The sequence below is a fragment of the Somniosus microcephalus genome, chromosome 13 (genome assembly GCF_052327205.1).
Source record: "Somniosus microcephalus isolate GS21.2 chromosome 13, FLI_Smic_1.0, whole genome shotgun sequence".
Classification (NCBI taxonomy): domain Eukaryota; kingdom Metazoa; phylum Chordata; class Chondrichthyes; order Squaliformes; family Somniosidae; genus Somniosus; species Somniosus microcephalus.
The window spans coordinates 49,548,367-49,574,487 of NC_140999.1; the positions used below are offsets into that span (position 1 = coordinate 49,548,367).

Below are 26,121 nucleotides of genomic sequence, written 5' to 3' on the forward strand. Positions count from 1 at the left end.
ATATCGGAAGCATTGGTGGGGAAGGTGGCATCTTCAGAACAGATGCAACGGAGATGGGGAAACTGGGAGAATGAAATAGAGTCCTTACAGAAAGCAGGTAGGGAGAAAGTGTAGTGAAGGTAGCTGTGGGAGTCAGTGGTCTTACAGTAGATTAGATAGAAATAACAACAGAAAATGCTGGAAAAACTCAGCAGGCCAGGCAACATCCGTGGAGAGAAAATAGAGTCAACGTTTCGGGTGAAAACCCCTTTGTCAAGACTAAAGAAACACAGGAAATGAAATGGGTTAAAAGGCCAGGCTGGGAGAGAACAAAAGAGAAGAGACATTAAGAGGTATTCAAAACGAGACGAGATGGTGATAGGACTAGTGGAGACAAAAGACAGCTCTAGATTAGGTGTGAAATGCGCTGGCAGAATGGGAGACAGCTGCCATGTAGGAGAGAAAAAAAAGGGGGGGAAAGGGCCAAAACAAAGGTGTGGATAAAAAATAAGTAAAAATGTAATGGGGGCCGAGGTTATGATCTGAAATTGTTGAACTCGATATTGGCCCAGAAATTCGGGTCTCCATGGGCGAGTACACATGGGGTACTCACCCGTGGGCCCGATGGATGTGCCGGTTTCCAGCATGCACTGCGCATGCGCGGGAAACCGGCACTTCCGTTCCTCTGAAAGCAGGGGTTCAGAGGTCGAACGCGTGCGCGGGGGAGGATGCACGTGCGCTTTGAACTTACATTTTTTTTACAGGTTTTTTCGTGAGGGTAAGTCTTTAGAATTTAGAAATTTAAAAAGCAGGCGTAAGGCCTGCTTTTTACAAGGTAAGTGGTCAATTAATTAAAATTAAAACATTTTTTCCACAGGTTTATTATTTTTAAATACTTTAAAGCAAGGTAAGTTTATTTTTAGCCCCGTTAGAATATAACATTATTTTTTTCAAAAATTTAAATTATTGTTTAAAATAGTTATTTAATGTAATTTATAGTTTATTTAAAAAATGTGATTTAAAAAAAAAATTATTTGAAGGTTTAGGGATGTTTTGGGGCCATAGTATTTATAAGTCTTGACAGCTCTTCCTGTCAAGACTTATGAATGGAGCATTCCCTGCTCCGATTGGCTGCCCATGGCCCACGTGATCCCGGGGGACGCATCGAACTAACTGCGCCCCTGGGATACGCAAGCACTGCGCGCCGGCAGCTGGGCCAGGCCCCGGATCGGAATTCCACGGGGCCCTGCAGCTCAACTGCCGGCGCGCAAGGTAAGTGCAGGTCGGGGGCTTGCTCCCGCGGGAAGCTCCCGCCCCGAATTTCTGGGCCATTGAGTCCGGAATGCTGCAAAGTGCCTAATCGGAAGATGAGGTGCTGTTCCTCGAGTTTACGGTGAGCTTCCGTGGAACAATGCAAGAGGCCGAGGACGGTGAGGTCCGAGTGGGAATGGGGCGGTGAATTAAAATGACAGCGACCGGAAGCTCAGGGTCACCCTTACGGACTGAACAGAGGTGTTCCGCAAAGCGGTCACCCAATCTGCGTTTGGTCTCCCCAATGTAGGGGAGACCAAACTACCTAATCGAGATTAGATAGATATGTCCTGGTAAGAAATGGTGTGGAGATGCCGGTGTTGGACTGGGGTGAACAAATGTAAGAAGTCACACAACACCAGGTTATAGTCCAACAGCTTTATTTGAAATCACAAGCTTTCGGAGCGCTGCTCCTTCGTCAGCGCTCCGAAAGCTTGTGATTTCAAATAAAGCTGTTGGACTATAACCTGGTGTTGTGTGACTTCTTACACTGGTAAAAAATGGGGAATGCCCGATATCCAGACACATGCTGTGATGAAATATTTCCATTCATCACTGCCTGTGACTGAGATCGGTTTCAGTGTCATTTCCCTTCCCCCAGACCTCATTGTATTGTGTACTGGAATGTGCTGTATTGTATACTGGAATGTGCTGGAATGTGCTGTGTGTAGGGCTCCGCCCATACCTGGCCCCGTTTGTAAGCTAGCTTCAGTCTAGCCCCAGTCTCCAGAAGGACGACATCTCTCTCGCTTACGTGTTTCGTTCTAAGTTAATAAAAGCCTTGTTTTGTTCTGCTACCTTCGAGTCTCGGAATTATTGAGGCACATCAATTTTATTAACTTATTTTTGAACACTATGGATCAACTCCTGAAACCCGAACGTTTGGATTTGGATCAACATGCTCCGGACGCATCAGCACGCTTCGGACACTGGTTTGAGTGTATGGAATTCTTCCTGGACAATTCCGCAGCCGTCAAAGACGCTACGGACGCTGCAAGGATGAGACTCGGAATTCTGCGGAATTGGGTAAGCCACCGGGTTTACCCCCTCATCCAAGACGCCGAGACGTACCTGGCCGCCTGCGACATCTTAAAGGCACATTACCAGCAGCCTACGAATGAGGTGTATGCTAGGCACCTGCTCACCACCCGCGCACAGCGACCTGGGGAATCGGTGGAGGAGTTCCTAAGCACCCTGAAAATGCTTGGCAAAGACTGCAAGTGCCGAGATGTAAAAGCCGCAGTGTACACTGACGAGCTTGTTCGCGATGCCTTCATCACAGGCCTCAGCTCCACTTACATCCGGCAAAGACTGCTGGAAAAAACGGGGTTGGACCTGAAACAGGCTGCGGACACCGCGCGATCCCTGGATGTGGCCCAGAGAAACTCAGACGCCTACTCTTCAGCCCGCGCCGTCCACGCCGCCACGTGTGCACCGAGGGCGCCGCCATCTTGGAAGGCATCTTCCCCGCCCGACAGCCCGACACCGGCTGGGCCCCGCTCTCCCCCCAGAAGCCCTACGACAGCCGCGACGCGTCAGGGACCCAACTGCTACTTCTGCGGGCAGCCAAAGCACACCAGAAACCTGTGCCCGGCGAAAGGCACCACCTGCTTTAAGTGCGGTAAGAAGGGGCACTTCGGGAAGGTGTGCAGAGGGAACCCCGCCGGAAAACCAACCGCCGGAAAACCCGCCACCGCCGCGTGTGCGCCGTGGGAGCGGCCATCTTGGACGCCAGCTTGCCCGACCTCGTGGGGTCCGCCATCTTGTGAGCAGACAGCGTGGACGCCATCTTGTATCGATCAGGGCCCTACAGTGGCATCGGTCACAGTGGACCAGACCAGGCCGCACCCGCTATCCAGATCAATGGTGGACATCGAGGTAAACGGGTGCCGGGTTAAATGCTTAATTGACAGTGGAAGCACGGAGAGCTTTATCCACCCAGAACTGGCACAACAACTCTCCCTAAAGGTGGTCCCTACTCAGGGTACCATCCCAGACATCGACCATTCTGGGTTACTGCACGGTACAATTGTGCGTTAACGGAACTGTATATGATAATTTTAAAGTATTAATCATGAAGAACCTATGTGCGAGCGTGATCTTGGGCCTGGATTTCCAGTGCAACCACCAAAGCATCACGCTCAAGTACGGTGGGTCCCAGCCGCCCCTCACAGTGTGCGGTCTGGCTACCCTGAAGGTAAAGCCACCTTCGCTATTCGCGAACCTTACCCCTAACTGCCGGCCAATAGCGACCAAAAGCAGGAGGTACAGCTGGGAGGACAGGCGGTTTATCGCGACCGAGGTAGACAGGCTCCTGAAAGAGCGCATTATTGAACGCAGCAACAGCCCGTGGCGCGCCCAAGTGGTAGTGGTAAGGGGTAGCGAGAAGAAACGGATGGTGATCGACTATAGTCAAACGATCAACAGGTACACCCTACTAGACGCCTACCCACTACCCCGCATATCAGAAATGGTGAACCAAATCGCCCAATACCGGGTGTTCTCCACCATCGACCTCAAGTCAGCGTACCACCAGCTCCCTATCAGACCAGAGGACCGCCCGTACACCGCCTTCGAGGCGAACGGATGCCTCTACCAATTCCTCAGAGTCCCCTTTGGGGTGACGAATGGGGTCTCGGTCTTCCAGAGGGAGATGGACCGCATGGTCGATGACCACCACTTGCAGGCAACCTTCCCCTACCTCGACAACGTCACCATCTGCGGTCACAACCAGCAGGATCACGACTCGAACCTCGAGAGGTTCCTGAAAACTGCACAAAAACTCAACCTCACCTACAACGAGGACAAGTGCATTTACAACACCACGCGCCTCTGCATACTAGGCAGCGTGGTGGAGAATGGGGAAATCGGACCAGACCCCGACCGATTGCGCCCCCTACGGGAGCTGCCCCTGCCCAACACTCCCAAAGCCCTGAAAAGGTGCCTGGGGTTATTTTCTTATTATTCCCAATGGGTCCCCAACTACTCCGACAAAGCCCGCCCCCTCTTGAAAGCATCCTCTTTCCCGCTCTCTGCTGAGGCCCACGCCGCCTTCAAAAGCATTAAGCAGGATATTGAGCAGGCCACGCAACAGGCAGTGGACGAGAACACTCCATTTCAAGTGGAAAGTGATGCGTCTGACTTCGCCTTGGCGGCCACCCTCAACCAGGCGGGGCGGCCCGTAGCTTTCTTCTCGAGGACCCTCCAAGGGCCCGAGATCAGACACTCCTCCGTGGAAAAGGAGGCCCAAGCCATCGTGGAGGCAGTGCGCCACTGGCGCCACTACCTAGCCGGCAAACGCTTCACCCTACTTACCGACCAGCGGTCGGTAGCATTTATGTTCAATAATAAACAGAGGGGGAAGATTAAAAATGATAAGATTCTTAGGTGGCGGATCGAGCTCTCCACCTTCGAGTACGACATCATTTACCGGCCAGGGGCCCTTAACGAATCCCCTGACGCCCTCTCACGAGGGATGTGTGCCAGCGCCACCGGGGATCGGCTACAGACCCTCCACAACGACCTCTGCCACCCAGGGGTCACGCGGCTGTTCCACTTCATAAAGTCCCGTAACTTACCCTACTCGATTGAGGAAGTTCGGTCCCTGACCAGGAACTGCCGCACTTGCGCTGAGTGCAAGCCTCGGTTCTACCGCCCAGATAGAGCCCACTTAATCAAAGCTACATGGCCCTTTGAGCGGCTCAGCTTAGATTTCAAGGGCCCCCTCCCGTCCGTCGACCGCAATGTTTACTTCCTGAACATTGTGGACGAATACTCCCGGTTCCCATTCGCCTTCCCCTGCCCAGACATGACCAGCGCCACGGTCATTAAATGCCTCAACAGCCTGTTCTGCCTGTTCTGTATGCCGAGCTACATCCATACGGATAGGGGGGCGTCCTTCATGAGTGAAGAGCTACGCCAGTACATGCTGTCCAGGGGGATCGCCACGAGCCGTACCACCAGCTACAACCCCCGGGGTAACGGCCAAGTGGAGCGAGAGAACGGGACAGTATGGAAAGCAGTCACTCTAGCTCTAAGGACCAAGGGCCTCCCTATCTCCCGCTGGCAGGAAGTCCTCTCGGATGTGCTCCATTCGATACGGTCGCTATTGTGTACGGCCACTAATACCACGCCTCATGAACGAATGTTTGTCTTTCCCCGGAAATCCACCTCAGGCATATCCATGCCGTCATGGCTCTCCACCCCAGGTCCGGTACTCGTGCGAAGGCATGTGAGGGGCCACAAGACGGACCCTCTCGTGGAGCCAGTACACCTACTCCACGCCAACCCCCAATACGCATATGTCCGGCACGCCGACGGAAGGGAGGACACCGTGTCCATAAAAGACCGCGCCCCAGCCGGCATCGACAACAACCACGGCAATAGCGGCAACGACGATCACAGCAACTCTTACCCACCCACTACTCTTTCATCACCCCTGGAAGAACACCGACCAATGGCACCCCCACCAACTACCCCTTCAACAACCCTGGCGGCACCCCCGGCAGAGACCCAGGAGGCTACCGGGGACACCCAGCCGACACCCGCGGCACCGCAACAGCCACGTCGGTCGCAGAGGACTATCAAACCCCCGAACAGACTAAATCTATAGAAGGGGTGAATGTGATGAAATATTTCCATTCATCACTGCCTGTGACTGAGATCGGTTTCAGTGTCATTTCTCTTCCCCCAGACCTCATTGTATTGTGTACTGGAATGTGCTGTATTGTATACTGGAATGTGCTTGGAATGTGCTGTGTGTAGGGCTCCGCCCATACCTGGCCCCGTTTGTAAGCTAGCTTCAGTCTAGCCCCAGTCTCCAGAAGGACGACATCTCTCTCGCTTACGTGTTTCGTTCTAAGTTAATAAAAGCCTTGTTTTGTTCTGCTACCTTCGAGTCTCGGAATTATTGAGGCACATCACATGCACTGCCCAGCAGCAGTCATACCACACTGGCCTCCACCCTTTCAGGGCAAATGTAGCAGTCCCCGCCCCGCCCCGCCTCTCCCCCAGCTAACTCAACACAGATTGGGAACCAATCAGGTCTGCATGATCCTTCAAGGGATTTACACTTCAGAGGAAAACATACGGGGAAAATGAAAGGGGAAAAAAACAGGCAAAATCTCACAATCTGGGAGCGTTGATATTCCTGGTTGTGGGGGAATACCTAGGTGCCAACCAATAAATAGTGATGATCGGCATTCACTGAATTATATTAATTTAACGGGATTTTCCAAGTGCACAATTCCAACCTGTTGACGTGAATTTGGCTGCAGTAAAGAATCTTGTGATGGGCATTAATGAAGACCAATCAGTTGGCTCTCTGCAGCCAGTCGAGTCTCCCCGGTCCAATCGGTTTCGGCGAGGGGCGGGTTTCACCTTGACTCAATGTGCCCAGGTACAGTCATTGACATTCCTAACCTGCACACTTCCGGGAACAGTCCTTGAAGTAACTCAGCCTGCCAGCTCCGAGCCAGTCCGCCGGCACCAATCCCACCAGCATGTCATCCCCGATGCCAACACGGCGAAGAGTTTTCGCCACGCCTGGCTACTACGAGGGTTATTTAGAAAAACTAGAATCTAAAAGCCAGGTAATTACATTTCTAATCGATCCATTTTAATATTTAATTATTGCATTTTCTGCAACAAATATGGGAACTTTGACAAATGCTTTAAAAATAGTTGGAATAATATTCGATTGCTTCTGGTAAATAGTACGTGAAATTAATGGCAGATATGTTGCAATTCGTTTTTTCCCCCAAACTTCTTTTTAATCCAAGTTTTGACAAGAGGTGGATAGGGCACTGTCTCTTTTCATGGATGGTGCGCTTTGCTAGCAAGTACGGCCTGAAGTTTTGGACAGTTAAAACCTACACACTGGCACAGAAGGGATCCAGGGAGCTTAGTGGTTACGGTTGAGATGTTTACAGTGGGCAGCTGTTAAAAGGAGTGCCGCCTGGCAAATCATCTTGCAAAAGGAATAAAAAAAAAAGTCCTTTTATTTTTGTTTGTTAACATAGCTGAAGAGGTCAAAGTCCGAGATGTGGTGCGGACTTTCTGTGATTAACAAGGCAAAGGTTGCTCAGACCAAGGTCGTCATTCGGCCCCTCTATATTCATCCCTCCGGGGAAATCCTAGCCTCCCCCAACTCCCTTCAGGTGCAACATCCAATTGTTTCTTAAATGATTCCAGAATTGTGGCCTCTACTATACTATATCTAGAAGTCTATTCTGCGCCTTGATCACTTTTTGTGTAGAATTCCCTGTTATCTGCCTTATCGGTGTCAGCTGTGCTCAGTGGGCAGCACACTCGCCTCTGAGTCAGAAGGTTGCTCAGACCAAGAAGGTCATGTTTACAGTGTTCAAGTCCCACTCCAGGGTCATGTTCAAGTCCCACTCCAGGGATTTGAGCACATAAAGCTAGGCTGACACTGCCAGTGCAATGCTGATGGAGAGCTGCATTGTCGAAGGTGCCGTCTTTCGGATGTGATGTTAAACCGAGGCTCCGTCTGCTCTCTCGGGTGGACGTAAAAGAACCCGTGGCACTATTTCGAAGAACAGCAGGGGAGTTATCCCTGGTGTCCTGGCCAATATTTATCCCTCAATCAACATAACAAAAACAGATTATCTGGTCATGATCACATTGCTGTTTGTGGGAGCTTGCTGTGTGCAAAGTGGCTGCCGCATATCCCACATTACAACAGTGACTCCACTCCAAATGTACTTCATTGGCTGTAAAGTGCTTTGAGACGTCTGGTGGTCGTGAAAGGCGCTATAGAACTGCAAGTCTTTCTAAAATTACCATTTACTAGTTTGAACTTGTGTCCCCTTGTTCTACTCTTGCAGTTTAATTTAAAGTAATAGTCGAAGATGATCTTTTCTAAAACCTTAATCTTGTATATATCTACAAGATTGCCTCTCAAATAGCTCCTTTCTAGGCTGAAAAGCCCAAACCTCTCCAGTTGTTCCTCCTAATTCAGACCCCTGGGGATCAGCCTTATGGTTCTTCTCTGCACTGCTTCTAGTGCTTAAATATCTCTCTTGTTTTGGTAATCAGAACTGACACAGTATTCAAGGTGCAGTCTGACTAGAACACTATAAAGTTTGATCATTACTTCATCTGACTGATACTCTGCTGCCTTAGTGATGTCGTTCGACACCCTATTAACTTTGTTCACTGCTGCTCTGTATTGGTTGGACATGTTTAATGATAAGTCTACTAAGACTCTTTTTAGCTTCATCCCTATCTATATCAACACCATTCATGCTTTGAAAAGGCAGAGAGGATAAAACAAGAGGTGGTGCAGCCCTGTATGTCGGGGATACCTGGGAGGTATAAGAGGTTGATCTTGTGGGTGGTAGAACTCTACAGAATGAACTACTCTGGTTACACATCTCTAGGCATTAGAGGTGTTCGGTCAGAGCGGGGAGAAAGTACTGAATGTGTGCCCCAAGGCTCAGTGCTGGGAACACTACTGTTTCTAATTTACATAAATGACCTGGATTTTCTCCAATTAAATACTGGGAAGACCGAAGCTATTGTTTTTGGTCCCCGCCACAAACTTTGTTCCTTAGCCACTGACTCCATCCCTCTCCCTAACATCTGTCTGAGGCTGAACCACACTGTTCACAACCTTGAAATGAGCTTCTGACCACATATCCGCAGCATAACAAAGTGCCTATTTCGACCTCCGTATCATTGCCCGCCTCTGCCCCGCCTCAGCTCATCCGCTGCTGAAACCCTCACCCATGCTTTTGTTACCTCTAGATTTGACTATTCCAATGCACTCCTGGCTGGCCTCTCTCATTCTACCCTACGTAAACTTGAGGTGATCCAAACCTCGCCGTTCACTCATCGCCCCTGTGCTCGCTGACCTACATTGGCTCCTAGTTAAGCAATGTCTCGATTTCAAAATTCTCATCCTTGTTTTCAACTCCCTCCATGGCCTCGCCCCTCCCTATCTCTGTAATCTTCTTCAGCCCCACAACCCTCGAGATATCTGCGCTCCTCTAATTCTGCCCTCTTGAGCACCCCTGATTATAATCGCTCAACCATTGGTGGCCGTGCCTTCTGTTTGTTGTCTTATAATCGTCCTGTGAAATGCCTTGGGAAGTTTTGCTATGTTAAAGGCGCTATATAAATAAAAGCTGTTGTTGTTGGATTCAGAAACTCAACACAAAGTGGTCACATTTGCTGAAGATGCCAAACTAGATGGGGCAACCGAATCATAAGAGACAGCTCAAATTATAGAAAGAGTTGGATGGAAATATGTAAGTGGACAGAATGATGGCAGATTAAATTTAATGCAGACAAATGTAAAATGCAACAGATAGGAAAAAAAATTAGACAACACCACCTCCTCTTGTCTTTTCTGCACACTCTATTCTCCTAGATGTTGTATTCATGTCCACCCTTTAAATTTAGGCATGTTTCTGATATTCCCATCATGTCATAGTTCCCTGTTGCCACAACAGCCTCAAGTTCCAGCATTTATTTCTACTGCTACTAGCATTCATGTATATACATCTTATTATAAATTTGCCTTCTCTCTCATTTCCCCTATTTTTGGTCTCTGGTTCATGTATGTCTCTCTGGTTATCTATTATCTAGGTCAATACTTACCTGTTGACTGATTGCTACTCTACACTCTGTCTCACCTGCAATCCTGTTTCCTCTTTGCCCTCCACTCGCCTCTCCCATCTAGTTTAAATTACTTTCTTTTGCTGGCTCAATGTTCCTCGCAAGATCTTTTGTCCCTACTTAGTTTAAGTGCCACCATCTTTCCTGTGCCAGTCCTTTTTTATTCTGGAAGGACTCCCAGTAATTTATTATGGTGACATTGTTGTTCAAACACCATGCTGAACTGCCAGCTCACTGATTGGTTGGTAAAAAAAGCAAGGATGACAGGAAACTCTGTGAAGCTACCAAAGAGATTATATTAGCAAACAATTACTAGGCATTGACCAACATTGCAGAGGGTAATAAAGTTGCAGAGGACAATAAGGTCCCAGAAGAAAAAGAAGTTAGATCATTTTCATTGTCCAGATTATTGGTGAGTTGGTTCTACCTAATGGCACTGTTGCTGACTCCTTCCATCACTTTGCCGATTGAGTGGGAGGAGACTGATAGCACAGTAATTGGCTGGGTTAAATTTAACCTCAGCCTAACTGTCTTCAGCTGCTTCATCAATGACCTTCCTTCCATCATAAAGTCAGGAGTGGAGCTGTTTGATGATGATTCCATTGTGTTCAGCTCCATTCACAACTCCTCCGATAATAAAGCAACCTACAGCAGGACCTGGATAACATCCAGACTAGTGGCAGGTAACATTTGCACCACAAGTACCAGGCAATGACCTTCTCTAACAAGAGAAAGTCTATTCTTCTCCCCGTGACCTTCAACGGCACCACCACCACTGAATCTGCCACTAAAAACATCTTGGTGGTCACCATTATCCAGAAGGTAGGGAAAGGAATCCCAGGATTTTGATCCAATGATGAAGAAATGGCAATCTATATCCATGTCAGAATGGTGTGCGACTTGGAGGAAAACCAGAGAGTGATGTTGTTCCCACGATCATGCTGCTCTCATCCTCCCCAGTGGTAGAGGTCATGGGTTTGGGAGGTGCTGTAGAAGTGAACATTGTGTTGCTGCAGTGATTCATGTAGTTCGTATATCTGTAGCCATAGTGTGATGATGGTGGAAGGGATGGATACTGAGCCCAGAAGCAGGGGATACTGATCAAGCAAACTGCTCTGTCCCGCATGATGTCGAACGTCTTGAGTGTTGTTGCAGCTGCACCCATCCTTTACCTCCTTGTAGACGATGAAGAGGCTTTGAGGAGTCAGCAGCCTCTGCCCTATGCTTGTAGCCACATGTTGACCTGGCTGGCCCAGTTAAGGTTTTGCTCAATAGTAATCTCCAGGATGTTGGTGGTACCATTGAAGGTCAGGGGGAGGTGGTTGGGCCTCTTCTTGTTGGAGATGTTCATTGTCTGGCACATGTGTGGTGCAGATCTTACCTGACACTTGCCAACACACCAATAGCATGTCTCTTAGTGTATACATCTAGGCTGTGACCAAGCCCAATTCTGTCCTCATGCATACATATACACCTGGTTGCTGGATAGTGATCAGGAGTAGAAATCCTGGCTCACCTACCTATCCTAAAGGCCCTGAACACTGGCTGCTATCAGCTAACTCCGCACAGACTACGGGTCAAACATGTGATCTTTCATTTATGGCTCTGTACCACACTGACCCAGGCATTTATAACTCAGCTGTCTGTACATTTACAACAGATCGGCTTTGATCTACCAATTCAGCTTTTGGTTTGTTTCTTATGAATTTCTGGAAGTTGACATGAACTTTGAGCACTAAATTAGGTGCTACACACTTCTCTTAAGGCGTTAACATCAGGGAGCGAGGCGCTACCTAAGCTCAGGCGATGTCCGTTACCATGGAAGCCAGACAGACTGGCACCTTCCAGTTCTTAAAGGGGAGGGGCCATCTTTCTGGCCAGCCACTCCCTGCTCATTGCAGCTCGGCCTGGAGAGACCTCAAAAGCAATTGTGTTGGAAGCACTAATGGATAGGCCCAGGGAAAGAGCTTGGCGGTTAGGAACCTCAAAAGTGGTGCTGAGGGCCAAAACTCCTTAGGACAGCGTTAAAACCAAAAATTTTGCCAACAAGAAAAGGCAGGAAGTGCCCGCCTTTAAATAGCATTCCCCCAGCCTCTTCCTGACTTGAAAACGTTCCCCTCTACCTGTCATTCCTAGCGGCAGGTGCTAAGGCAGGGGACACGACTCAATATCCGGTCTTGGGCACTACCGGGGCGTTGCACGCTTGATTGACGTCACGATCTGCGGGCGCAGGAGATCGTGATGGTAGTGTTTAGCCCCGCCGCAAAACGACTGGTCAATTTTGCGAGCGGCTCAGACGCTAAGTTCCTAGCGCCCCGTCAGCGCCCCCCCGGAGGTGCTAACCAACCGAATTTTTCCCCCTAAGAGTGTGCCGTTGAAGATGGGATGTAACTTTAAATAAAATAATTGTTCACTGAGGCATACGAGGAAGTGTTTAGACTATAAGTACATTGCCTACTTCTACTGTATACCTGTTTGTGCAACAGAAATCAAAACATAGTTGACTGAATTTGGATAATTGTAGTGCTAAAAGAAGTTTTAGTCTGATTTTATAAGAGTAAATGTTATGGTTTGCACAATTACCAAGAATTCAGGAGATAAGGTCAGCACACCTGAGTTGTGGGCTCATTAAACCTACAGTTTATCCTGTCATCTTTGGAAGGAATTCAGTCCTAGTCTTAATCTAATCTTTTGTTTCCTAATTTAGTTTGTCTTTTGGTGAGGGGTGAGGGTTTGGGGGGAGAATTTTGGACAAAAATTTAATCTTTGATATCCAGAAGGGAGGAATTGCTCTGGTCACTATATAGTGACATTGAAAATGGGTTTAAACTTTTACTGATCAGAGGACATTTTCATGAATCCTAATATGACATCTCCTTTCCACCGCCCCTCTTTTCATTCTACTCTTTTCAGGACTTCCCCACCCACCACCACCCCCCCCCCCCCCCCCCACCCCCTGCCCAAAATGCTCAATTTTCCTTTCTCTCATAACAAAATTACAGATTATTTGCTAATTTTGGTTTAAAAACTGACATTTTTCAACATCTTAGTTTCAGACACTAGTGGAGCATTGTCTTGGGCACAGCAGATAGTAGGTTTGACCATTGCTGTCAGCTGACAGTTTGGTGCTATTCTAAAACATGTCCCTGGAATTAGATGTAGGATCTGAATCAGAAGGTCACAAAATATCAATGAAGTTGAACATTCAGTATATCCTAGCTCATAATTCTAGAAAAGCTTAGTTCTCCATCACAGCATCCAACTGTTTAAGTGATTCAAGGGTTTTTGCCTCCACTACCCTACCCGGAAGTTCATTTTAAGCATTTTTCACTCTTTGCGAAGAACCTTCTGACATCCATCCTAAATTTGCCATTTCCTAGTGTTCCTTTGCCCTACTATCATAGAAAAGAAGAACTTGCATTTATACAGCACCTTTCATAATCTCAGGGAGTCCCAAAGCGCTTTACAGACAATAAAGTACTTTTGAAGTGTAGTCACTGTGGTAATGTAGGGAACATGACAGCCAATTTCTGCACAGTAAGATTCCAGAAACAATAATAAAATAAATGACCAGATGATCTACTGTAGGTGTTGGTTGAAGGATAACAGTTGCCCCCGACACTAGGGAGAATTCCCCAGCTCTTCTTCGAATAGTGTCACAGGACTTTTTACATCCACTTAAGAGGGCCTTGGTTTAACATCTCATCTGAAATACAGCACCTCTGACAGTGCAGCAGTCCCTCAGTACTGCAATGCAGTGTCAGTCTAGATTACATGCACAAGTCTCTGGAGTGGGACTTGAACCCACAACTTTCTAACTCAGAGAGTGCTACCCATGAAGCAAGGCTGATGGTATGGTTTAAGTTGAAGTAGTGTTATGGAAATACTGCTTCCATACTCTTTTTTCTTTTAAATTATCTTTCTAGGTCTCTATGCGGTATTTCCTTTCAAAGGTGAAGAGACAACGTTTTTACAGTCCTTCCTCATAACTCTGACGCTAAAATGAATCAGCTTAATCTATTTACACCAGTTAGAACTCTTGGGTTCTTTGTTTATGATTTAGAAGATGACTATCTAATTTGTGGATTGATGTGATTTGTGGCATAACTTGGCACTGGCCAGAAGTATCAACATTTATTGAATTTTATTAGTCATTGGAACAACTCAGTTACTGTAAATGTAAAAATACATCCTGATATCAGTGTATTATTCACACTGACATCAGGAGGAATTTTTACATTTATACATTCACACAGACAGAATCACGCACACACTCCTATCTATATATGCTTGCACACATATGCATTACACACGCACACATAACAACAACCTGCATTTATATCGCTCCTTTAATGTGCATGAGAGTGCATATTCTCTCTCCTTCTCTTCCCCCTCTTTCTCCCTCCCCCTCCCCTTGGGTCAGACACTAGCCTTTCACCTCTGGAATCTGGGCTCAAATAATTCTGCACTGATGGGATGACTGTCTCCTCTGTACGCTGGCTGTAAAAGTCCGATGTATCATGAATTTGGAGCAGTCTCCATTCAGTTCTGAGAGGGCACAGGCCCACAGCATAAAACCGTTCCCCACCTTCCACCCCCCCCCCCCCCCCCAAATAGAGTAATAATAATTGCTACTGAGTTTACAATCTTACACCGATATGGAACAGGATAGCTGGTATGAGAAAAATGTCACACTGGAGCAGTTCTGAGGCACGTTGATGGATCGATGTGCAGGGAGCATTAATCTGCAACCAATCTTGCTGTACCTGACCTGGGAGTGCTCGCTGCTGATACCAGATGACAAAATTGGAAAAAATGTAAAATCCACCCAAAAACTTTTACGATAAGAAACACAAGCTTGCGGCAAATAATTCACCGCTAACGGTTACACGATGAAACAAAAAGCACAATACTGCAACTGCTGGAAATCGGAAATAAAAGCAGAAAGTGGTGGAAACACTCAACAGCATCTGTGGAGAAAGCAAGAAAGATGACATTTGAAGTCTTATGACCCGTCATCTGATTGACAAAAGGTCAAAAGACTTGAAATGTTAATCTTTTTCCTTTCTCCACAGATGCTGCCTGATATGCTGGGTGTTTCCAGCATTTTCTGTCATGAGTCACGTTATGAAATGTGATTTCTACTTTACCTCTGCAGGGGGTTTGCTTGTCTTCGTGTGATCATTTACCCACATAGTTCGCTTGTGGGTTGTCATGACAGTTGACATGCCAGAGACTGCACAAACTAGTTTTTGATTTACTGGTATTCATGTGAACGCTCACAGGCTGGTTAGACTGGGAGAAGCATCTTGTATGAAACTGTAAAAAAACAATCACAATGACCTAATCTGTGAAACTTTCAGGGGAACATTTATTGTGGTGACTGTTCCATTTGGATCATCATCCTTCCACAGGAGAATTTGTCACAGAAAATCCACTGTTTTCTTTTTAATGTAAAAAACAGGGTGCATTTTTTGAGCAAAACAAGGTGAGCGATGTTAGTGCTGGGGAAGGAATATTCCCCATTATTGGACCTGGTGTCAGCACCAAGCATTCCCAGGCCACATCTAGCTTTGGTTAGATACAAAGCAAAGCTCCTTCTACAATGGCCTATGACGCGCTCCCAGGTTTGATACAGCAAGGGTTAGATGCAGAGTAAAGCTCCCTGTACGCTCCCCAAACACAGAAGACTGTCCCCTTACTGCACCAGTGTGACATTTTCAAACCAGCCATCCTGTGGTTTCAGAATGAGACTGCCGGTTTTGTACTAAACCAGAGGCAGTTTTGTGCTGCGCCTCCGTGCTTATTTGGGTATTTATTGACCTGCCCAAACTCATACAACATAAGTCAGTAGAGAGGGGGATCTTTCACACCTCAGTCTGGGCTGCATCTCAAGTCCCAGAGGTTAAACCCCACTGAACCACCCCTGTCCTGAAACAAGGATTAATGCCTCAATTTGTTTTTGTGACATAGGCACTGCTACATGCACAGCAAATCGTTACATTGAATTTACAGCACTGAAACAGGCCATTCGGCCCATCTCGTCTATGCCCGTGTTTATGCTCCACACGAACCTCCTTCCACCCTACTTCATCTAAGTCTACCTGCATAACCTTCTATTCCTTTCTCCTCCATGTACTTAGCATGGATGCCTTTAAGAGGAAGCTATCTGTCTCAACTGCTCCCTGTGGTAGCAAGTTCCACATTCTAACCACTCTGGGTAAATAAGTTTCTCCTGAATTCTTTATTGGATTTATTAGTGACTATCTTATATTTATAACCACTAACTTTGACTCCTCCACAAGTAGAAACATCTTCTCTACTTCTACTCTATCAAACCCCTTCATAATTTTAAAGATCTCTATTAGGTCGTCCCTCAGCCTTCTCGTTCCTAGAGAATAGAGCCCCCAGCCGCTTCAGTCTTTTCTGATAGTTGTAACCTCTCAGTTCTGGTATCATTCTTGTAAATCTTTCCTGCACCTTCTCCAGTGCCTCTACATTCTTTTTGTAATATGGAATTAATAGCTAGTTTAACAGTTTGCTCGGATATATCAAGTAAATAGAAACTAGACCTTGTTGTATTATTAAATTACAGAACCGAGAGAGAGAAAATGCTCACACTCACACCAACCCCGATTTTAACATAGGGCGTGAATTGGGTGAGTGGGAACCCCCATAATGTGGCCGAGTGTGAGGCCTGGGTGATTTTTAACTTCCGAGCCTCAACTGCGTGGCCCACTGCACGCAGTTTCTTGCTTTTTCCCTATATCCTAAGAAACAGATCTTGGCAGTTTCCTCAGCAGGATGAAAGGGTTTGTGGGCCTGAAGTGGAATTCAATCTCAAAACCTCCTGCTCAAGTCTGCCACTCAAACAGCCGAGCTACTCTTTTCTATAAGACCATGAGCTTGAGGGGGATAAAAAGCCAATAGGAAGTTTATTGCTGCAAAATTTAATGGAAAGAAAAATAAGTCCCAGAAGAAAAATTCCCTGGTCCTATCCGTTCGTCCTCATTTGAACCTTTATTTAACCTTTACACTCAGACTGAGCTTGGGTGGACATTATTAGATAGCCACCATTTCTGTGGACCCTTTTAGGTTGTTTCTATCAGTGGCAAGCTTCAGTGATCTTGTCCCCACATTCTGGAACGCTGCCCCTTAACCACTCTGTCTTGCTGCATATTTGCCTATCTTCAAAAGCTACCAATGGCAACCTCCTTCCTACTCCTTCTGTGAAGTGCCTTGGGACTTGAACATTAAAGGCGTTTGTATAAAAACAAGTTGCTGATCTCTCATCCACAGTCCTGTCAGGCTCTGATCACCGAAGAAGACAGCTAAGATCCTCCCTATTAGCTGTGTCAACCACTGACCCTGCAATTCTAGCTGAGCTATTTATGCCAAGGTGACCGGATGTAAAATTTCACCAAGGGAGAATGATGGTGGGATCAAGGCTTGCTTTCTGCGGTTTGTTTATCTGCAGATGAAAATTCATTTAAAACCTTATTAGCAAAGGGATCCACTTATGGGGGGCAAATTTAAGCCTTAAACATAGATTTTGGTGTCAAAAACTGTGTCCAAAGCTGGTAACCCTACTCTGGACTCACACATCATTCCCATTCATTGTCTTTAGGGGCTCTTGTGTTGTTGCTCTGATTTTGAGATAGTGGGACTGTACTGGCCTCTGGCCATTGCACTTCCATTTGGTGCACGTTTTCCATTCGGCACCAGCCAGAAGCAGAACAGGGTAAGAAGAACCATTTCAATGTCCAAGTGCAGCCAATGGCACAAGAACACGATTTGACATTGACTGCAAACCAAAATACACCTTTTAATCTCCATTTGTAGATTCTCTAACTTCAGATCCACCTTCCGCCCCCCACCCCACCATCTTGTGTTGAAAGCAGACACTGCCATGGCAACCAGGGTAAGGAATGTAGCTTAGCACAATGGACTTTGCCAGGCAGTTGATTGCTATATAATAACACACCCACATATTTTGCATTATCTAAGTTCAAGTTCCGGGTAAGTTAATCTATTTCTAATTAAATGCAAATTTAGTCATCTGGTTAATCCATTTGGAAAATCATGATTGAGAGATAATCTTAAATGTGGTTGATCTGTTGTATTGCAAAAAATAACTTAATAGGAATTATTTCCTAGTTGACTGCAGCATAATACAACTGGTGAAAATGCTCAGAGGCAAGAATGACATTTACGTTGGCTCAACTCCAGTCATTAATGATTGATCACATCTTTAAATCTAACCCCATTTGGATAAACAATGATCAGTTTTCCCACTCCTCCATATCCCGGCTGTTGCTCTGAGGAAATTTTACCCCCCCCTCCTTTCTCTCTTCGAGCCGCCAAGTAGACCATGGTTCCTCACAAGCACGGAGGGGGACAAAAATGCCGTGAAGAAGCCCAAGATTGACCAAATCCAGGCCAACCACGAGCTTTTCTTACAGCCCTTTGAGAAGCTAACTCAAACTGGCAGATATCTCTGAATGAGCTCATTTATCCACATTATTATTGCTGAAATGGAGAACTGGTCAGTATGAGATCAGATGACAAGAGCTAGTTTTGGCCTGGTGATTTGGACTCTGTTAATAGCATGCTTACTTTGCTACTGTTGCTGTGAGTGACACCACTGTATGGTGTGATACTGAGCCATACAGGCCAATTAAGGCCCAAAGATTGATCCCTGGTCTGAGTTGGCTGATCTCCGTGGGGGTAGCGGTTTGGATGTTCCAATTGGCCTCGGCGCCTGTGGGCTAACCGGAGGAAAATCAACCACCACACTCCAGGAAGAGTCGGCACCTTCAACAGGAGGGGGCAGAAACTTGGATGGTAACTCCACGTAAGTATTGGCCCATTCAGATAGGCCTGATTGATGGAGAAGCAGTTGTCCACTGAGGGCGGGGGAGAGAAATAAGCTGATGGGTATGTGCCCCGTACCACAGCAACAGACTCCATCAAGGTGAAAATTTCATTCCGTCTCCATGGTGATGCCAGTGTCCTAAACCACTTATTCTCCAAACAGGAGGACCAAATTGGGGGGGGGGGGGGACCTAAAAGAGAGAAAATGAATTAAAGAAATACATTTCTTTGTTTAACATGCAATTTCTTTTGACAGAATTACAAGAGGTACTGGGCCGTGCTAAGAGGGAACGACCTGTGCTTCCAGGTGACCAGCAGGGATCCTACGGTAGGCTCCTGTGTGTTTCAGAATGCTGCCGCCCATATCTTTCAATCTGCGACAGTGTCAGTAAACAAACCATCATACTGTTTAATTTTTCTTTTTTATGGTGGGGCGGGGGGGAGGGAGAGGAGATGAAAAGAGGGGAGTTTTTTGTGCTTGCCGAGATGAGGAATATCCAGTAACCTTTACAGGATCCTCTGCCACTGGTTATCATATCATAAGCCATTGGTCAAGGCATTCTACTCGGGTCTTGGAAAGAAAAGCTTACAAGATACGTACACGATGAAACTCTTTCAACACATTTGAGCTCATCCAGCCAGAAACAAACCTACACTGCCATCCATCAGAGCATCTAACTGTCGCAGAAGCTGTTTTTAGACTTCGGCACTGCTTTGTTAGGCTCCTGATACATTAGCAACCCCGAAGGAAACTTGTTGAATTAACTAAGGTCATCATTCAGGAAGGCACGTTTGATCTAACTGGGATATTTCTTTTAATCATTCTGAACACTCCTAAATTGGAGAAGTGCCCAGGTGTGTGAGGAGCCCATGTACCTGCCATTTGACTTTTAATAGTTATTATCTTAAAGCAAGAGAAAGCATTTGCCTGCTAGGCCTGCGTTTTGCAAATGAAGCTCTGTTCCTTTGAATGGAGCCATTGTTCCAATCTGCAATGTTTTCAGCAATCTTGACGACAGCCTATTTGGCAGCTGCAATTTTTAATTTAATGGAATAGTACACCATTTATATTACAGTGATGCCTCTGGGGGGTAGTGCTGGAATAAATGAGTGTACATGCATTGAGAGATGGGGACAACTGATCTTATTCCTACCTCCAAGGGTAAAACAATACTGGCACCAATTATAAGCGTCCTGCGGTGGTGACACTTAGTGTTGGGTAGTTCAATTTGTTCTGGCTGCAAGGTGGTGAACTCGGATGTGATGCCCCCCATGTGTGAAAAGTCTTGGCTCCTTGAGCTGTGGAATCTGTCCTGTTTACACTGTAGGCTGGATTCCACGGTGCCAGTATATGTGTAATATGCTATGAAAATCTATGAATTGAAGCTTTCAGTTCTGGCTTCTGCTTGCTTGTTCAGGCTCCTGAAATTCCCAAGTTCACTGCAACTCAGCCACCCTACTCTGTTCTCTGTCTCCAAGTTGCCCTCAGTAGATCCAGCAGCTGTTCCCCTGTCTCCCCTCTAACTCACCTTGTGGTCATGTCTCATGTGGTTGGTTTCAAAGTTTGGCGAGCAGGTGGTTTCCACCCCACTTCTTTCTCATCCACACACATGAGATGTTCAAGAAATTTAAGCTGCCATCTGATGGATATCACCACAAGAGATTCACGGGTGCTGGAGTTTTCCTTAAGGCTGGACAAAGTCCATACGGGCTGGTGATTGGGAAACCTCATCAATGACTTGTACAAAGGCCTGAGCCCTTAGCCTGCCACCATTCAGCAAAACATGATGATCAATGTCACCCATTTGTGTTGCTCCTCCAATTCGACTGCTGCCAGTGGAGCCTGAGAAAACCACATCTTGAAGTGGTACCTGGCTCCTCTGGAAGCAATAGCATCACGTTATTTATATTGTACCTTTTTCACCGTAGTAAATGCAGCACAAAATTATAGCAAAATCATAGTCCTTGAGGAAATTTATTTTTTTAAGAATTTCTATATTTTTCAGTACATTGAGAAAATCAGCCTTGATAACTTTGTGTCTATGGTGTATGAGGACAGCAAGGACAAGAACCTGCAAGGAGCCAGCTTAATACTAAAGCTGAAACACGGAGATGTTAAATTAAAGGTAACACTTTGCTCTTGATGGCGAATTCCACTGTTTTGGCTCTGGGCAGTTTACATCCCTAATAAACATATCTTTTAATTAGTATTTTTGTCACTTGCTTCACCCAGGAAAGTCAGAGGACAGTGCATCACCCTTGGCAGATCTGTCAACATTTGACAAATTCTAGGTGTGAATTTTACACCTGGGACATCCAGTCAGACCAAAAACATAAATATGGCTTCAAGCAGCAAGCTGCCTGTCACATAGGCAATAGGGAACAGCCAAATAGCATTCATGTTTTTTTTTCTCTCCTCTCTTCCCTGTCTTTCTCTTTTCTGTCCTTTTGGATGAGATGTTAAACTGAGGCCCCATTTGCCTGTTCTGGGTGGCTTAGGTGGATGTTAGGAGGTCTATGACACTATTTGAAGAGGAGCATGGAGTTCTTCTGCTGTGTTGGCCATCAACCAACACTGGCAAAAAAAAAAAAAAGGTCAACTGTTCATTTGTCTCATTGCTGTTGGTGAGATTTTGCTGTGTGCAAAATGGCTGCTGTGTTTGTCTAAATAATGACAGACTCATTATTGTTAAAATGTCAAAATGAAGAATAATTTCAGTTGTTTGTTTTGACATTTCTGAGAGATGTAATAAGGTGCTATACAAATGCAAATCCATCTGTCTCCCTTCTATATTTCTTGTTCTCTCTTCACAGCCTTCCTGTCTGAGTGTGTTATCTTTCTCTCACGAGAGAAAAGTAGGACTATAGTAATCTGGGATGTAATGTTTAAGTTATCCACCAGATGGAGCCAAAGATTAAGTTATCACATTCACCAGTGTTTAAGGTAATGGGTCATGTAGTCAATGTCCTGGTGCACCAGTTATTAAGGTAATGTCATTGCATTATGGGTATGACTCAGAGGTGAATCCTCCATCTTGCATCGTGCAGTTAGAAATACTGTGTTTTGCTTGCAGCCTGCAAGAGATGTTTCTCTGCTACACCGTATAATTAAACAGTTGGGTTTTCTGCCTAAGAACTCGCTTCTCTCAGTTTCGGACCTTACCACTCGGATATCACAAGGACAATGTAAGAAGGGAAGCACTCTCGGAAGTCCTAGTCATAGTGAAAGTCCTCTATTAAATGTACAAACCCTTTAGTTGTCATAGAGGGGTCCAACTACTATGAATGTTGGGATAGCTCTCCATGACCTTTTTCTAGATGGAGAAATACAAAAAAAAACTCAACTCCCCAAAAATACAAATGACCTAAACTTTTTTTAATTGTGTTTCTTTCTCCACAGGCAGATAGTCCAGAGACCCGGGAGCAATGGAAAGGCTTTATTTACACAGTCGCAAAAGTAAGCCAGCTCTTATTGTCACTTCACTATCTGCTTTGGTTATACCCTGGATGAGTAGTGGAATGTTCTAACATTCACCTCCAACCAGATGCAGTAACTTGAGACTTAACCAAAACCTGGACACTGAAGGTTGCGTAGGTCATTGATTAGACTCTGAACTGCTTTTGATGGTCTGTTGCCCACTGCAAATGTACTTTTTGGCTGGCCTGTTTTGGGATTCATTGGCAATGAATATGAGGTGCGTAGATGGGATTCAGAGCAAACAAAATGGGATGGACTTGTTCGGCCAGAACAAGAGGGAGCTATCCCTCTCCCTCCCTCTTTTGCATATACCTTGTGCCTAGTCTGTCACCTTTCAAATGTCACATATTTTATAACAGATGCAAATCAATCTTTTTTAAAAAGATGATCAATTTACTGACTTCTAATTGACCTCAGCAATTTACAAGCGGGTACAATTATCTGGATTCCTAAAGGGAGTGCTTGAGCAGTGGCCTTAAAGTGACGGGCCAATTTGGAGCTAAATAGCACAACAATTTCTCCAGTTCCCAGACTACCTGTGAGCAATGCCACAGGAGAGTGCCACCCCACACACCACTAATAGTGAATTTCTAAATTGCTGCAAGACTATAAGTAAGGAAATGCAATATATATAATAGTGGCATGGAGCTGAGAAAGTTGTTTTGCTCTAAGTACTATGTTACACATTTTCTTTCTGTAGCTGGAGATTCCCAACCTGGCTCTCCTCCCAGGACAGATTGAAAGACTGAAGGAGGTACTAGAGGAAGAGATGAAACAAAACAGAAAATCAACACCTCCACCACCATCAATGGTCCCAGAGCTTGTCCAAGACAATTACGATGATGTGGAAAACAGCCTTCCCAGGTGTTTTGCTAAGATATGGGAGGAAAGGGGGCTTGGCGAAGAGGAGGGTGGCAAAGGGGGGGATGATTTTCTTCTGAGGTTCTGCATGTCCATTCCCTCATATTTTTATTTTCTTCACCCTCTTCTGCTGAAGGTGTTGACTCCTTACTGCCCTATGGTTCCATCGGTGCTAGTCACTCTCTGGTACATCACCCAATTGGCCATTCATCATTTGTGTACCTAGACAAGCTATTCTGTTGTAGGGGGAGCATCAAATTCCAGTCCGATCTTATCCTCTCCTGACCTCTATAGTTTTCAGTAGAAGTCAAAAGATAGTGATAAGATTGGGGAGCACTGGATGAATTTTGTCCTCCCTATCCCAACTATGGTGCCCAACTGCCACCCTAGTTTGATCACCTAATCAGCATAAACCAGGGAAGAACTTGGGACATTCTGGCCGGAATTTCCGGGGGGTCAGCGGGCGGGATTGGTGGCGGATCGGGTGGGGCAGTGTTTTTTTTTTTGACCGGTTCGGGAACCCACTGCCAGACGCCTTTCCCAATGTCAGGTCTGTCAGCGCTAAGCAGACCCGCCAGACTGCGGCGGGTGACCCAATTAGTTTCATTAGCATCTGGTTGACAGATGCTTAATAGGCTTTTTTAACTTACCTTTTCACTTTAACTTCATGGTAAAAGGAACCATGCTGTTCGGGGACCACGGTCGTCACGCTGAGGTGGGAGTTCAGTGGCCATTGCTCCAGCTGATTACTTGATAGCTTCAAATGTACAGTAAAAGCTCCCACCTTACAAATCATCACTTTCCTCAGGCAGAAGCTGTTTCTCAGTCCATTTCCAGCACAGATTCTGCAGGCTTTCCACTTTCCACTCTCCAACCACTCTCACCTCATCGGAAGAACTCTCACCATTGACAGATCTCCACTTCAGCTGCCATCTATTCCATCAACATGGGTGGGCTTTATACTGTCTCACCTTGGTCCTCAAAATCTGACCACGATTAACCCCAACATCAGCAGCACCAGGCACACCAGCAGCACCAACAACAACACTAACCTTCTCCGCAATTACCTGATGCTGCACAGGACACAGGGCTTCAGCACCTGACTACATTGATTCCCGAGAGGCCAGGGATGGCCTCACCATGGCCAGATTTACTTCACTCGCTGCTGTACACCCTGGCTGCTACATGATGTGCCAGGTTGGCACCACCCCACACCAATGCCATAAAGCATCCCTACAATATCCAAGCCATTCCTCTAACACTCATCACCATTGCGGGGGCTACCGTTATGTCTCACCATTCACTTCCAAAGGTGTACACAAATCTGTGCAAGAATGCAAAGTGTTCAAAATAAAGGTTTCAATGTTTGACAGCACAGAAACTCTACATGAACATTGGATAAAACACCCAAGTGGCTATCCTTGTGTGTTGTTAGTTGGTATGATTGCACTAGGATGAGGGTGGGTGTGAGGGGTGGCTAGTGAGATGGGGAAGTGATAATGTAGATAGAGAGGAATGGGTGGAAGTGCAAGGCAAGTTGGTGTGAGTAAGGATGTGCAGGAGTAGGGTAGGGAAGGCAGCGTGATGGGGATGTGATGAGAGGCACAGCAGGATGAGGTTGAGTGTGGCTTTGCACTAACATTTCGTGACCTAATGAGATCATTGAAACATTTGCGCCACTGCACCCAGGTCCTCCTGACCACATCCCTGCTTGTGCCCTCCTCTGCAATGTGCAACCCGGCTGTGTTGGTGTCCTGGGGTGGTCTCTTCTACCCATTGGAAGGGAAGAGGACCTCCCTGCGTGCTCTGACTCCCTCCATAAGCATATAGAGGGAGTCATCGGAGAACTTGGGTGCAGCCCTGCACCTCTGTGCAGTGCTTGTCAGTGTTTGTAGCACTTCAATGTTGTAGAAGACTGACAGCACAAATGTCAAATAAAGTTGGCCATGGTCCCTTTAAGGAAACCGGCTGATGACGAGTCATGAAATGATGTCATCAGACCCCCTTCCTCTACTTGGTCCGGGAATCGCACTAGGCGGGCTTAACGAGCCCTATCAAGGGAAAATCATTTTAGACAGCGGGATGGAGCCAGCAGTAGGGTCTGGAATCGCCACAGTCGTCGCCCGCCCCGGACCCGCCAAGATGAGCAAAATCACGGCTAAAATGTCTGTATGGCTTACAGATGGAGACGTTACTTCAGAATCATTGGGGGGGCCCTGATAACACCAATTATCTGATCCTAGAGCCTGAAATTACACTGTGCAATATGATCCTATGAATATTTGTATGTAATTCTCCTGACTGCTATTTTAATTTGTTTTTTAATTCATTGATGGGATGTGGGCGTCGCTGGCTAGGCCTGCATTTAGTGCCCATCCCTAATTGCCCTTGAGAAGATGGTGGTGAGCTGCCTTCTTGAACCGCTGCAGTCCATATGGTGTAGGTACACCCACAATGCTGTTAGGAAGGGAGTTCCAGGATTTTGGCCCAGCGACAGTGAAGGAACGGCGATACAGGTCCAAGTCAGGATGGTGTGTGGCTTCGAGGGGAACTTGTAGGTGGTGATGTTCCCATGCGTCTGCTGCCCTTGTCCTTCTAAGTGGTAGAGATCGCGGGATTGGAAGGTGCTGTTGAAGGAGCTTTGGCGAGTTGCTGCAGTGCATCTTGTAGATGGTACACACTGCAGCCACAGTGCGCCGGTGGTGGAGGGAGTGAATGTTGGAGGTGGTGGATGGAGTGCCAATCCAGCGGGCTGCTTTATCCTGAATGGTGTCGAGCTTCTTGAGTGTTGTTGGAGCTGCACTCATCCAGGCAAGTGGAGAGTATTCCATCACACTCCTGACTTGTGCCTTGTAGATGGTGGAAAGGCTTTGGGGAGTCAGGAGGTGAGACACTCGCTGCAGAATACCCAGCCTCTGGCCTGCTCTTGTAGCCACAGTATTTATATGGCTGGTCCAGTTCAGTTTCTGATCAATGGT

At 46.4% G+C, this 26,121-nt stretch overlaps 1 protein-coding gene across 3 annotated transcripts in view; it reads left to right on the forward strand.

Annotated features, from left to right (window-relative positions):
* The first annotated feature begins 6,700 nt into the window (after positions 1–6,700).
* Positions 6,701–26,121, forward strand: part of LOC147108317 (signal-transducing adaptor protein 1-like) — a 50,496-nt gene continuing 31,075 nt past the window's right edge. For 2 of the 3 annotated variants that reach the window (XM_086004905.1, XM_086004906.1), the window contains exons 1-5: positions 6,701–6,881; positions 19,061–19,132; positions 20,811–20,930; positions 22,205–22,261; positions 22,983–23,146. In XM_086004905.1, the coding sequence (XP_085861031.1) occupies positions 6,792–6,881; positions 19,061–19,132; positions 20,811–20,930; positions 22,205–22,261; positions 22,983–23,146 (503 nt within the window). In that variant the 5' untranslated portion in view covers positions 6,701–6,791. The remainder of the gene's footprint in view (positions 6,882–19,060; positions 19,133–20,810; positions 20,931–22,204; positions 22,262–22,982; positions 23,147–26,121) is intronic. The other variant, XM_086004904.1, reaches the window with a different exon arrangement.